The sequence below is a fragment of the Ranitomeya variabilis genome, chromosome 7 (assembly GCF_051348905.1).
Source record: "Ranitomeya variabilis isolate aRanVar5 chromosome 7, aRanVar5.hap1, whole genome shotgun sequence".
NCBI classification, from domain to species: Eukaryota; Metazoa; Chordata; class Amphibia; order Anura; family Dendrobatidae; genus Ranitomeya; species Ranitomeya variabilis.
In genome coordinates, this window is record NC_135238.1 from 207,273,791 (window position 1) to 207,289,958 (window position 16,168).

At 40.6% G+C, this 16,168-nt stretch overlaps 1 protein-coding gene across 3 annotated transcripts in view; it reads right to left on the minus strand.

Moving 5' to 3' along the window:
* Positions 1-16,168, minus strand: part of CERS6 (ceramide synthase 6) — a 237,715-nt gene that overhangs the window by 29,584 nt on the left and 191,963 nt on the right. For 2 of the 3 annotated variants that reach the window (XM_077272784.1, XM_077272785.1), the window contains exon 6: positions 10,275-10,367. The exons of the other annotated variant lie outside the window; for it this stretch is intronic. In XM_077272784.1, coding sequence (XP_077128899.1) covers positions 10,275-10,367 — 93 coding nt within the window. The remainder of the gene's footprint in view (positions 1-10,274; positions 10,368-16,168) is intronic. 3 annotated transcript variants of the gene reach the window in all.

Here is a 16,168-nt window from a genome sequence, read left to right on the forward strand (position 1 = left end):
TGTTTCCCAGCATTCCTCCTGCTTGCCTGTAGTCTCCTGGACATGTCCCGCCTGTCTGAGGTCTCCTGGATGTCTCCCAACTGCCAGCAGTTTCCAGCATTCCACCTGTTTACTTATGGTTTCCAGTCCCTCAGCTATCCATGTTCTGTGTGTCCCACCTGGCTCCAGCACTGATGCAGTATGCCCAATCGAACCTTGGGTTTAGGGCATCCACCTCACCTAGTCGGCCTAATAACAGCAGTTGGCTGTCTCCAGCTGTTAGAGAATTAATCAAACTCAATTCTGATGGGGCATTTCAGAGTCCCATTTTTGGAACTGCTGCGGGTCTCAGAGGTCAAACCACCAACAATCCACACAAAAACTTAACACCAATACTATAAAGAGGTGATGCAAACTTTAAAGGGAACCTGTCATGTCCCTGAACGCTATTAATCTGCATATATTGGGTTAATTAGCAAGAAAATAGCGTTACAATGCTGAACTGCCTTCTGAAAACCCAGATACCGGGAGAAAATGAATTGCTGATCTTTCACATTTTACATTTTATATGTTTCCATTTCCCCATTATTGTGCCATTTAAAAACATACTGTTCTGCAAAGAAAGAAGCCCTCCTTACAAAGCTTCTATACATTGGCTGAAAAGACAAAAATTGTAACTATTACAGCTAAACAGGGGGAACAACCAGGGGCGTAACTACAACAGGTGCAGGGGTTGCTATCGCACCCGGGTCCTGGAGCCTAGGGGGCCCTAAAAGTCCCTTTGGCCTATAGAAATAGACTATTGCTATTAAAGATTTAAAATATTTGGGGGCCCCGTTGGAGTTTTGACATCGGGGCCCATGAGTTTCAAATTACGCCACTGGGAGCAACAAACATATAAAGTGCACAAAAGATCTAAAATATATATTTATATAGACTCTTAATATAAATGAAACAGAAATATCTAAAGAAACCTTCTCCGGGTGTCTTGGGAGATCATCCATATTCTCGCTCCTCCTTCTCAATGTTTTGTGTCTGGCTGTAAGACAACTGTCTACAGCAGAAAGCCTCCTTCTGTGCCCTGGGAGCAGAAGGACGAAACATTGGGAGACATTACTGACATATGATGTACTAGTAAGTCATATTCAAGCCCACATCTTTACCGGCAGAAAATGATGAACCATCAACTGTCACACAGCTGCTAACATATTAAATGCCACTGTCAATCTCTGACTTTGGCATTTAACAAGCACCGTCAGGGGGGGCGCGTCATTCCATACACCCATCGGTGTGCCCGTAACGTGATCGTGGGGTGCCGATGGGTGGTCCTGACAAAAAGAGGCTGCTGAAGACCTTCGTGCTTATCATGACAATTCTCCTGTCAAAGCCAGCATTTAGCTGGTGTTCATTGGAGGTCGTGATTTTACCTATACATAGCATTGCTGATTCATTGCTATGTATACTACAGGCAATCAGACAATCAATCACAGCTTCAAGTCCCTTAATGGGACTAACAAATACATTTAAAAAAGGTTTTTAAAAAAAAATGCAAAATGTCAAAATCAAACCCCATTTGTCCCATTAAAAAGAAAGCAATTAAAAAAATGCACAAAATTGATATCACTGGGTTTGAAAAAGTCCGATCTATCAAAATATAGATTATCTCAAAATGCCACAATTACGTTACAACAAAATACAAAAGGAGGCAATTAAAACATCATATCTAAACCAAAATGGTATCAACAAAAGTTCAGCTCAAGGCGCAAAAAATAAACTCTCACACAGCCCCATAGCCTGAAAATTGTAATTGTCATGGAATTCGGAAAATGGCAACTTAAGCTACCGGTATTTTTTTTTTCTTTACAAATTTACCAAAAAATTGTCATCACTTAAATAAAAATAAAACCATCACTTGGAATTGATTTACCGCTTTCTAGTACATCGCTTGATAAAATGAATGGTGTAATTCAAAAATACAATTGGTCTGCAAAAAAATGAAGCTCTCATACAGTTATATGGATGGAAAAGTAAAAAAGTTATGGCTCTTGGAAGAAGGGGAGGAAAAAAAGAAAATAAAAGAAACAGAAAATAGCCCAGTCATGAAAGGGTTAAAAAGAAACCATTGGATAAGTCATTCCAACTACCACATTTTAATTGTTTCACTAAGCAAACATGACAAAATCTCCATCAAACAGCATCTTGTAGATTACCAGTAATTAACACTCATGGCATCTGTTGAGGAGTCTCTGCATGTTACAGTCATCGGATTATTGGTATATTTATGTAGGCATCTTATAAAACTGTTGCTTCTTACATACAGAAATCAATTCACACCAATGATTTATATGGGAAAGAAAGCTAAAACCAATCCTTAAGTAACCGAGGTTTGGAACAAAGCCATTGATTTATTGCCGATAGGTTTTCTTAAATTAATATTTACGAAATACTGGCTTCTTCCCAATAGCGACAGGACAGCTCAGCTTATAGGGCACCAGAATTAGACACAAGCTAGCTGTCAACCGATCCAGTAATAACAGAAAATTTATTAGATCTTCTCCGAGTATTTTATGTTATAAGAGTTTGACTTTGGACAAAAGAGCAAGACTGTGAGAAAGTCACATCTCAGGCAAAAAGTTTTGAACTCCAACCAACTTGCCATTTAGTATTTAGACATCTACGTACAAAGAGACAAACATCATCTCGACACCACCACACTCGGTCTTGGTGTTTGCTAGCAATGGACAATTTATGGAGATCACATCTACGTAGGATTTACTACCCATTTAAGTAAACTCAAGACCATCTAAGAAGGGTGGAGAAACAACCTTAGACCCTCTCTAGTACATAAGCCCTTGGCCTTTAGCCACCTTGTTCTATGCAAATAAAATAGACCAGGTACTTCTGAACTGATGAAAACAATTCATTTTTTCCAGTAGCAGAAGGGGACCTTGGTTTCTGTGTATTGTTCCAGTATTTTTTTGCTATTTTTTTCAGGCTTTAGCCTTGAATTTTAACATTGACAATGACTGATTCTCTACCTGTGTCATGTTTGGCATCTATGACTATGCATTGCATGTATCTATTAGTTGTTGCAAGTAAAAGATCTTTTATTGGCCTATTCTTGTGAAAACCAAAGGACTTTGGATCATGCCCATCTTTTACAATTATTGCATATTTACAGACACACTCAGCAATTCAGAACTCCAATACAAATCAAAGGCAGGAGCCACACATACTTAGACATCACTCCACTGACAGTGGAGAACGGTAGGACCCTTCACGAGATAGAGCAGATGCAGATTCCAGCATCAGGACCCACTTCTATTAGGCCCTCTTCACATTGTGTTTATGTAGGTTCCATATGAATCTCCAAAAAATTTAGTCATAGACTGTAATGACACAAATGGACTGTCATAGACTGTGTTTTTTTCCGACCGTGTCCATAGAATCTTAGAATGTTAGAGTTGGAAGGCACCCACAGGGCCATCATGTCCAACCCCCTGCTCAATGTAGGATTCACTAAACCATCTCAAACACATCTCTGTCGAGCCTCTGTTTGAAGATTTTCTTTGTGAATACTTTTCTGCCCAATGATGACAGAAGTATTCTAGGAGTGATACCTTTATTGGCTAACCAGAAAATAATATGCTTGCAAGCTTTCAGAGCACAGTGGCTCCTTCTTCAGGCAAGATTACATTTTCTTTGAAAGAACTCACCACCTCTCATGGCAGCCTGTTCCACTTATTGGTCGCCCTCACTGTCAAAATGTTTTTTTCTAATATCTGGTCTGTATCTTCTCCCTTTCATTTTCATCCCATTGCTTCTCGGGTTTCCATGTGCAAATGAGAATAAGGATGATTCCTCTACACTGTGACAGCCCTTCATATATTTGAAGATGACAGCTATTAAGTCTCCTCTTAGCCTTCTTTTTTGCAAGCTAAACATTTCCAGATCCTCTAACCGTTCCTCGTAGGACATACTTCGCAGTCAGCTCACCATCCTGGTAGCTCTTCTCTGAACTTGCTCCAGTTTTTCAATGTCTTTTCTAAAATGTGGTGCCCACAACTAGACACACTATTCCAGATGCGGCCTGACAAAGGAGGAGTACAGAGGGATAATTACTTCACGTGATCTAGACTCTATGCTTCTCCTAATTCATCCTAGAACTGTGTTTGCATTTTTACTGCTGGATCTCACTGTTGACTCATGTGCAGTCTGTGATCTATTAGTATACCCAAGTCATTTTCACACGTGTTTTGCTTAGTTCTAATCTCCCAATTCTGTAGACAGAATTTTTGTTTTTTTTGCACATCTTCCAAGACACACACAGGAATATAGTCTACTACTTTTTTGTGCCCATCTGAAAGTATGGGCACTGCAGAAAAAAAAACACAAATTGGGCCTATTTGAACTCTAAGTCATTGCAGTCTATAGATTAGTAAAAAAAACAGCTGCACTCAAGGTGTAGATTTTCAAATGCAAAGATTGAATGACATTTTATTGTATTCACCACAGTAGCATAAAGGTGTTGAGGTAACGTTTCGACCCCGTAGTGGGCCTTTATCAAACCTCACTTGTTGTGGAATCAATTAGAGGGAGAAAATTTTGCAGTGGAAAAGCGAAGAAACACCGCAGTAGGTAAACAATAATTTGAGAGAGGCTCCTAGGTAGAGCTACTGGCACTGTATGTAGGAGTATGGTAGGGTTTGGAGAGGGGATGCGGTCCCAGTCCGAACTGTGGGTCTGGGGCATTAAGGTTCCTGTGGTGATGGGCCCAGCCCTTAGAGACAATCCTTATCCCGAAGTTACGGATCTAACTTGCCGACTTCCCTTACCTACATTGTTCCAGCATGCCAGAGGCTGTTCACCTTGGAGAGCTGCTGCAGATATGGGTATGGCCCGGGGAGAGATTTACACCAACTCCCCCGGATTCAGATGCGGCCTGACCAAGGAGGAGTACAGAGGGATAATTACTTCACTGATCTAGACTCTATGCTTCTCCTAATTCATCCTAGAACTGTATTTGCCTTTTTTGCTGCTGCATCACACTGTTGACTCATGTGCAGTCTGTGATCTATTAGTATACCCAAGTCATTTTCACACGTGCTTTTTCTTAGTTCTATTCTTCCAATTCTGTAGATATAATTTTTGGTTTTTTTGCGCATCTTCCAAGACGGGCACAGGAATATAGTCTACTACATTTTTGTGTACATCTGAAAGGATGGGCATGGCAGAAAAAAAAGCACATATTGGGCCTATTTGAACTCTGTGTCATTGCACTCTATGGCATTCAGATAGCACTGCATAATCCCAGTGTGAACAAGTTTTTATGCATTTATCGCATATCCCAGAGATATATCACAAATGGACTAGGTGGCAATATTTCTTTAAGCAATGTCTCCTGCTCAGTCTTCCTCTACTTTATATCTGTATATGAAAAATAGAGACATCCTGAGTTACAGAAGGGCCTCACAGAAGTCTATTGGTGATGTAATATGTTTCTATATGACTCAGAGGAGATGACACTTTTGTAGAGCTGTAATATAGTCATGGGTAAAGCCTCAGATGGTACATTTACATGCACACTTTAATTTGACTTTTTGGACACAGTGGGGTTAGCAAAGGTCAGAATGATTTTTGTAATGTTGTTGCAGATTGAAAACCATTGTTATTAAATATTATGAGATAGATCTTGTTTCTGATGAGACTGGTGTACTTACTTAGAAAATCTGTCAGAATAGTTGTATAATACTGATATTAAAATTACCAACTAGAGAGAGAGAGAGCTCATGAGACCAAGTGTATTCAATCTCCACCCACCAAGACTGACTGACACCTGCAGCTTATACTGAGCAGTATGAAATTTCAGCAGGGAGGAGAGACACTGAGGAACTGTTAAATCAGGCTAGGCAGGTGGAGATTGAGCTTAAGCGTTCAGTAAAGATTATACAGCTATTCTGACATGGGTTTTCAATAGACATATATTTAATAATGCAGCGCCCCAGAGTCCTGGTCATTGCAGTAATGTCGCTCTGCCACTAAGGGGAGTGATGGTACGTCTGATTGCACTGAAGGAGTTCACCTGACCAGGTATCACCACCACACATTACACCTCACACTCTGGCCACCAGGGGGAGTAAAAGGGCCCTATCTACTAGGCCACTCCTCACACTCAGGTAAAACTGGGGGTTGGACAGAAAGTTAGGGCGAGTAGTAGATGGGAAGAGCTTGAGAGAGGACCTGTCAGGGGTTGGATCCTGGCAGAGCCCTAGAAAAAGGACAGATTGTTATGGGGCCGTGCCTGTGCTTTACAGTGGCAGACTCCTAAGAAAGGACAAGAAGCGAGGGTTATTGAGGAGGAGTGAGAAACGGGAATACAGCAAAAAGGCGATAGTACCAGAAGGAGTCGTGCCTCAAGATCAGCAACATCCTTCTGAGGCACGTAGCCGGTGGCCGGAACGCCGAGAAAGTAAGAGACTTTAAGCATACTTCAAACCACGGCAGGACAGTCAATTATAGGTTGACTGTCTCACCTAAATCACCTAAGTAGACAACGGAGGCAATTGTGGGAGAGGGGCGACACTAGGGTCCCGGAAGAACTCCAGGCCTACCCGTCATACGGGTGCGTCCTAGCCATATCATCTGGGGGACGGAGAAGAACATCAGAATAGGAACGAGAGTTGTGAGAAAGAACATCAGATACAGACACAACAGTTGTGAGGACTATCCCGTGGTGCTCAGCAAGGAAGGACTACAACACACAGGCGCTAGAAGGTAGGCACTGATTTCCACCTGTGAAGGGAACTCTGGATGTGCCATCAGACCGGCCGGTCTCAGCCAGCCCTGTTAGCAGTGCTTCGGATTGCGGATCCTGAAGCCTACAGTAAAGAGGTAAAGAGACTGCAACCCTGTGTCCTCGTTATTTCATCGCACCACGCACCACCACCTTTAATTGGACGCCCCTTAGCAGGGTCACGGACCGGGTCAGGCCACCGTGACAACCCCAAGACCGAGACTGAGAGGCCCGGTACCGAGTGTCCCGCGGCCCTGCGTCTGGGGGCGCTCCAATAATATATGCAGATTTTTTTATTGAACAGTTTTGAAAGAATACTTCATTTTATTAATAGGGGTGTATGGAGGTAGGAATTCTCATTCTCTGGATATTCTGTGAAAAGATTTAGAAGCTGAAAATGCTCCATCCTAAGCGTTCATGACCATTCTTGTATATCACTATGAGTGCATATTTTGTGCTCCAAGCCTTGGCACAAGTAAGGTCATTTAATACTGCAGAATCTATAACACAGGATGGTTCAAATATTTTTGTTGCCTCTCCGCACTTTATTGTGTGATTTGTTTGTTTTACTCCACTTATTTTTCCTGTCCACCCTTACCCCTCCCCCCCCTCCCCTCTTTTTCCTCCCCTGTTCCTCATACTTGTTAAAAAACAATAAAGCCTTGGAAAACAAATATTTTTGCTATTCTTCACTGACAGTAAGGCCTCTTTCATACTTCCGTCTGCTGGCGGGCGTCGTAATGCGTTGTTGTGACATATCGACGGACGTCGTGCAAATAGTGAAAAACATGTGTAACGCATCCAGTGTTTTGACGGATGTGTTACACAAGTTGTTGCCTGAATTTCAATGAAGAAATTTCCGGGACGAGAGAGAGAGAGACTTTTCCCCGGGTTGGAATATGCTTCCAGGCATGCTCAGAAGTAAAAACTGCATCCGTCACTGGATTCCTGCGTTTCACAGTGTGTGCAGGATCCAGTGTCCATAGGCTGCCATTCTGTGGAACGACGTATGCCGCAAGAGGCTTCGGGGAAAGTTTTTCCACTGCAGACAAAAAACGTTTCATGGAACGTTTTTTGGAAAAGACGGGCCGTCAAATTCCACAGGATCCAGTGCACGACGGACTAAACGTGTGGCCATCTGGTGCGATACGTCGCTAATACGAGTCTATCAGGAAATGCAGGATCATGCAAATTTTTTTGGACGGGACTACAAAGACGGAAGTGTGAAAGAGGCCTAAGGGGAATTGAAATCCCCAGATGAAAGGACTGCAAAACAGATGAAGAGCATATTCCTTGCCCTGAGCTGGTGCTGAAGCCAATGAAATGGCTGCATAGATTCCATGGGAGGTAACTTTTAGAAATGCAAATAATGCACAGATGTTAATGCAAAGATAGTATGTCCTCTAATGGCCATAATTACTCATATTAAAAAAGGTATAAAAGTAATAAAAAGCACAGAAAATTCTCTGATGTGAAGTATATGCTTTACTATAGTACAAGGTTGTCTGGTCAGGTAAGTTTTCCATCACTGACTTTCAGCTAAAAGCTGGTTCTTGATCCTTGTGTTTAATTTCCCTGCAGTGCTGGGGAAATAAAGTGCACACGAAAATTATTGGACTTTCCATATAATGCGTGGAACATGGAGTATGCCGTGTCCTGTAGAGTTAAAAGTACTTTTGTATCTCCTCTTCACCCTGACTAAGAAATGACTAGGGGACCATTTCTTTTAGCACAAAATTCCCTCGCAGCAGGGTATTTGATAATAGATTCCTAATCCAAAAAACCCTCTTCAAAATCTCCAACTGACTTTGCCCTGCACATTTTTCTAACACCTGCCAATGGCAGTGCTGTCTTAAAAGGGTTATCGAGGGCCATTCGGAGCCCCTCATTTCCACATCAGAAGAGATCAGTGACGATAACATTACAACTCCACATATACACAATACCTGCCAATCATGCATGCATCTTGGCAAGTGGGCGGAGTCATAACATCACTGGCACCCCTCCTATTTTCCTATTTGATGCGGAAGTGATCAGCTCCGAACGAATAAGCATCATAATATATAAAAGTAAATTATAGATATAAAATTGATATGTACAATCCGTATTTTCCGTCACTATCTGGAGATTACTGCCGTTTTTCAGGTTTGTTTAGCTCTTTGAAAGTATAAAAGAGGCCTGCACAACATACGGGGCCGCAGGCCACATGCAGCCTAACAAAGGATGTTGTCGTGCCGTCTGTAGAGAATTGGGAGTGTTTGGTTCGCATTTTCCTGTATTCAACTGTATTCACATCTTTTAGACACGAATACAGTTGAACATCCGGAACTAGGTCAGAGCAGCACCCATCAGCCCCGGTTGGACATCACAGAGAGGGACAACATTAGGGACACGTATATTTACATCCAGGTACACTATAGGTGACATCAGAGAAGATGTCACCTATAATGTAGCTGGTTGTAAATGTTTATTTGCGATACAGCCTGCATCTCATCTCACCAGTACTGTGGTCCTGTATGGGCTCTAAGCTGATGATGACTTGTAACAACAGGTTCACATAATAAAAGTGAATATGGGCTTTACCTGAAACTGCAGTTGATCACTATACTAAACTTGGTGATGTATTCCTGTACTGATGGTTGTTCTGGTGATGTATTAATGTACTGATGGTGGTTCTGGTGCTGCATTCATATATTGATGTTGGTTCTAGCACTTAATTCATGTCCTGACAGTGGTTCTGGATCTGCATTCATGTACTGATGATGGTTCTCACACTGCATTCATGTATTGATGGTGCTTCTGGCACAGCATTCATGTACTAACACTGGTTCGGGGCAGCATTCATGTACTATGGGTGGTTTGGGCACTGTATTCATATACTGACAGTGGTTCTGATCATGTAGCAATCCACAGCATACTTCTTGGTAAAACTGAAAAATCCTCAAAACAATAGTTTTGAGATTATGAGGTGGATTTGGTTGAGCTTCTGCTCCAAAAACTCAGTCTAACAGAACTGAGCATAAATTTTCCAACTCTTTCTCAAATACTCAACACTTGGTTCTGATGATGTATTCATCTAAGTAAGTACCCCTTTAACTTTTTTTGTTTTTTGGGGGGTTCAGTATGACAATGTGGCCCTTCGATCAAAAAATGTTGTGCACCACTGCTATAGAGCAACACATTACTTTCTTGGATAACTTGTCATTGCAGTTCCTACTTACCAACTTGTCTAAATTCTAAAGATGGTATTTCTGTATACAGAACGTTACTGCTACAAGTTCTCTGCTTTACGTTTTACAGCAATGGCATCATTCAATGTGAATGCACCCTTATTATATTAATCAGCAATAGATAGATATATAGTATATAGCAACAATGTAACATTTATTATCCAAAGAAAGAAGGAATTTTTTTTTAATTTAAACAAAGAACTTCCGCCTTTTATTAAACTTTGCAAATGATAAAATATACCTCAAAAACTAAAATCAAAGTGAGATTTTACCTTTCTTTTGATGTCTGTGAATTGAGAGAACATCAAAGACCAATAGAAAGACAATTCCACAATGTAGTAGTAATGTAAGTCTGCCGTCAGTTGCTGCAAAAAAAAAATTACACTTCATTAATATCTTTTCATTTATTCTCATCAAGCAAAGTTAATTACAAATTAATTAGAAATTGCAAAAAATATTAAAATTGATTTAAAAGGTGTTAGTAGCAACAATTTTTTTAGGTTGACATCTGTCCAAATGTGCTAATTCAATTTAATATTTAGCTAAATTCATACTTTTTGCATTGTTCATTTGCATAGCTCCCAACCGCCCCTCATACTGCGGGATTGTCCTGATTTTGAGGCTCTGCCTGCAGTCCCGCACAGACAGCAAGAGAAGCAGCTGACACGCCCCCTTTTATTAGGCCATGCCTCTCCGTATCTTCTTCTTCCAATGCGGTGGAGACAGAGTGGGAGAGAGGACATTCTGAGGTACGTGTGTGTGTGTGTGTACTGCACACATACATGCAGCTGGCCCTGCTGTGCTTTCAGTACAAGCCATTATAACCAGGAGCAGTGGCAGCAGTTAGAGCAATCCAGTGCAGCCTGTTAATCATAGGCACAGTATATACAGTATATATGTATCCTTTATATACTACATCAGTTATGGAGTGGAGCCAGTAGATAGTGGTGTTGTCTGAGTGCATGCAGAGTTCACAGAGCTGGGCTACATTGCAATGTGCAGGATCTTTGAGGCAGCAGTGTGGACAGCGACAGGTAGTGAAATCTTTGCCTGCATTGTAAGCAGAGCTGCTGGGACACATCTACAGCCCTGACTGTACACTGGCATCATCATGTGGGGCCATTATACAGTATGGAGCATCATGTGTGGCCATTATACAGTATGGAGCATCATGTGTGGCCATTATACAGTATGGAGCACTGTGTGGCCAACATACAGTATTGCGCATCATGTGTTGCTATTATACAGTATGGAGCACTGTGTGGCCATTACACAGTATTGAGCATCATGTGCGGTCATTATACCGTATGGAGCACTGTGTGGCCATTTTTTTCTGTTTATAATTATTGTTTATGAAACAGTGTGATTAGCAGTGCTAAATGAGTGTAGTTGGGGCGTAGATATGGGTGTGACTAGTTGTGAAATGGGTGTGGTCAGGGGTGTGGCCTAAAATTTGCTACAGCACCCTGCACGCGCTGCTACCTTTGTCCCTCTTTGCCTTCCTCAAAAGTTGGGAGGTATGCATTTGTGTCACAATAACCTGAGTTCCTTTCTATGACTCCAAAACATTCATCACATAGTTATGGACATGTTTTCCTTTAATGTAGTTATTTTTTGACTAAAGCATTTTTGAAGTAAGGTGTTGTTAAAAAGATTGGACTGATTGGCTTCTACAGCCTCTGCTTGTCATAGTACATACACTCCCTGACAGAAGTTATGTCGCTTATCCATGTTATGTAAATAAAAGCTTATAACCTGACTTTAAATTCATCCATTGGTTGTATAAATTATTCTTTTGAAAGCTGAAACCCTCCGAAATGTGGTTTAGGTTAAGAAAATAAATTAGCATCAATGCAGAAATATTGATCACTTAATGGACACAGAATGGTCAGATTTTGGCAAGACAAAAGTTTTGTCGCCCACAGAAAGTAATGTGATATTCAAACAAATAATTAACTTAAAATACAAATACATGTTGCATAACATTGGTGAATGAAGTTGTGGTGCTATTAGAGTCATATTTAATATTTTGTGTGACTTCCATGAGCTTGAAGGACTGCATCCATGTGGTTCAACAATGATTCATACAATTTATTAATGAAGTCATCAGGAATAGCAAAGAATTCAGTCTAACATGCCTCCCAGAGTTCATTTAGACTCTTTGGTTTTGTCTTCCAAGCTTCCTTTTTCATCCTACCCCAAACATGCTCAATGATGTTCATGATGTTCATGACTCCCATGTTCGTGGGAGTGTAGATTGCAGAAGAAGTTAAAAGCCCCAGTGAGCTTCTCTGACTGCAGACTCTGGTCGGTAACTCTTATCTCTCTTTCCTTGAGGTGGATACTAGTCCGACGCTAGTCCATACACTAGTCCAATGCTCCTTTTGACGAGTGGTGGTCCCAATGTGCTCATCCTGCCCCAGCTCTGCCCATTTTGTTGCAGCTGGGAGATATAATGGAAGGCTCTGAGTTATGCTTAAATTTTGCGACTTTTCAAAGCTTTTATGCCAGAATTCTGCTCTGAAAGGTTTGATGCATTGGGTCCAAAGTGTGTTAAAAAGCAAAATGAGATTTCCGAGCTAATAATGTGAAATTCCTGCAGCCTGCTATGCACAGTATTGGATGACAACTGCTGCCCAAGGCAATAAATCAAATATTAACCCCAATATTTCAGCATTGTCTTGTATATATAGACACGTACAGGTCCACCAAAGATAAGTCTGTTCGGTATATATTCTTAAGATTTTTCTCCTTTCGCACCTGTGAGCCGCGAAACAATGCAGAGTAATCCGTGTGTTGGGAAATTTGCTTCCATGGTCCAGCATTTCCAGCACGTTGTCATTACAAATGAGGCTTATAAATTACACTGGGATTTCTTTTTATATTTCCATCTACCAGAAAGATATTCATGTACCCAAGTGTCACATTTATCATACAGACAGCTTAAATCACGAGAAAATATAGAGCGGGAGGAAGTCATGGCTTCCTGCTAAGATCTCATATTTTCTTTATGCTGTAGATAAATAGCCTATCTAAGACAAAAGCAAATGTAGCTTCACAGGATGAAGACCCCCAGTGTGAGATTCATCACACAAGATAATGTCCAGCCACTTAAATGAGGTATGATGGGGCCGGATGAAATATTTATTACAAAATGGATTTTTTTAACCTTCCATTCTTTCTAACATTCTTTCTTTCAGTAAGCATTGGAAACTTTATATTACTTTTTTTTTTACATCAAATCAACGAGCCAATAACCCATAAAATCAATGACACCGAACAACGTGACTGAATAGAAATCATTGGGTAACATCAATCATGTATTGAAACATAGTTATCATTTGCAATAAAGCTGTAGAAAAGGCTATGGACACCTTTTGGGGCTTTTTTTAATTACATGCATGTTTTTTTTTCTTCTAAAAATCAATTTTTTTTCAATAGGGTTTGGTTTCTGCAGCTTCTATGTATCATCGTACAAAGATTGATTGATAACTCATGTTGCAGTCGGCTACCAGTGAGCTTGTTCAGACTGCAAGAGCTATAACCCTCATCTTTCTTCTCCTGGACAATCTTCTAAGCTGATTTATGATCATAAGAACGTTCAGAAAAAGAGAGATAAGAGTTAACCATGTGGTCGGAACAAGCTGATGGATGGATCCACAAGATAACTTATCCTGAAATTTGCTATGTACTGTGATACACTGAGGCTGTAGATGCTAAGTGGTTAAAAAAATGCAAAAATGTTGCTTGTAGCCATAAATACATTCATTTAAAGGGAATATGACAACAGAAAATGACTTATCTTCGAAAATATGCTGTTAAATGTATCCAACCTGGTGTCATAAACTGTATTTCATAGACTTCAGGACTCGCCTTACGATAAGATGTATCCCAGGTTTACACTACAGAACATAGGTAACTCTTATTTCCTTCTTATTAAACTTCCCTGGATGGATAATGCAACAGCGGGTCAATATCACAAATTGTTTTTCGGAGTCACTTTATAAACTTAAATACCATAAGCCTGTTGTTCCATTCCACTGCTATGTTCCCTGACAGTCTCCCAGTTTTCGCTTCTGGAAGGGGACATCACATGACAATTACATTCAGCATCTACTGATTGGCCACAGCCTTTAACATTCCATCGAAGCCGGATAATGCAAGCTTTCCTCTGGCTTGAACCGAATGTGAAGGCTGCAGCTGATCGGTGGCTGATAATTGGCTGCAGTGGTCACATGATGCCCCCCGCCAGAAGAGGAAGCATAGAGAATGGCAATGGACAATGTCATCAATGCAGTGAATGGTTGATGAGTTTTTCTTTTTTTCTTCTTAGGGTATATGCACATGACGAATTTTTCAGGCAGATTTCACCTGCATTCCCCCTGAAAAAGCACTTAGGCCACATTCACACTATCAGTTTTTGGTCAATATTTTACATCAGTATCTGTAAGCCAAAACCAGTAGTGGAACAATCAGAGGAAAAGTAGAATAGAAACAGGTCACCACTTCTGTATTTATCACCCACTCCTGGTTTTGGCTTACAAATACTGATGTAAAACACTGACCAAATACTGAACGTGTGAACGTGGCCTAAAGATATGCAATGTGAAAGTGCACATGTTCAGTTTTTTGTCACTTCTATCAAATACTTCAGCCTCTGTGAGATGTGAACAGGTTAGAAATAGCATGTAGACATGAGCGAATATGTTCGGAAAATGATTGCCGAATCCGAATGTGCCATATTCCTGCCAAATTTATGTTTGATGAACGTTTCCGAACATATTCACTCATCTGTACTCCCATTGACTCCAATCGTGTTTGGCTATGTTCGGCGAATATTGCAAATACGGCGATCGTAATCCGAACCGAATATTGAAATATTCGCTCATCTCATCTCTAATAGCATGTTCATTCTTTGGGCAAGTTCCGCAGGCATTCTTTTGGAAATGTCTTTGCCTTGGAAAACTTGGTGACAACGTCTGTGTCTAAAACAACATCATAGACACACATCCTTTGAATGCTTCAATAGACTAATATTCTTAATGAAAACAAAATGTGAGCTCCTGTTATTTTTTTCTGCAGTATGTATAGTTTATGCCCACAGCTCTGCAGCATGCGCATTCATTCAAAATACACATAGAAATGTATAATAAAGCTATCATATTCTGAAGTGATTTACACACATTATCATCACTGTCCCCATTAGGGCTCACAATCTAGATTCCCTATCAGTATGTCTTTGGAGTGTGGGAAGAAACCGTAGAGCCTGGTGGAAACCCACGCAAACATGAGAAGGGCATAGAAACTCCTTACAGATCTTGTTCTTTGTGGGATTTAAACCCAGGAACCCAGCACTGAAAAGCAACAGTGCTAACCACTGAGCCGCCATGCTGCCCACATTTTACACACACACACGCACGCGCACACACACTGTAAATGATATAAACTCACATCTCTGCACCACACGCAGTATACTGTATATACACAAAGCTCTTCAGCATTATATATACACACAGATCTACAATATGTACATTATATTCTCCTACAGATCTGCAGCAAATACGTTATACGCATGCACAGCTCTGCAGCAGGCACATTTCACACCCACACATAGCTCTGCAGCATTCACAGCTTATACACATACAGTTATACATTATGAACACACAGACAACTCTGTGCACAAATTGTACATATACACACTCCTCTGCAGCATGCAGACCACGTTTTAAAAACAAACAAAATAAAAGCGTATGCCCTGCAAATCCTATTACTGTGGTCTTCCAATATAGTAACCAATTCTCTTCGATTAAAAAATTAATCAGGAATAATTTAACTATCCTGAAAGAAGACCCTGACATAGCCGAAATATTGAAAAACGGATGTAGAATTGTGTCAAGAAAGGCGCCTTCTTTGGGTCGCAGCTTATCACCGAGCTCCCTAAATATTCCTTTGGCACAGCCTTCTAATTGGCTTAGTACCAAAGGTTTTCACAAATGTGGTGCCGCAGCATGTAAAACCTGTAAATTTTCGTTAAAATGTCGTGATTTCACTGATGCCGATAATCAGAATATGTATACTATTAAAACATTTCTGAACTGTAATACTAAGAACGTAGTCTATATTATGGAATGCATAGTCTGTCATCTCAAATATGTCGGTAGTACCA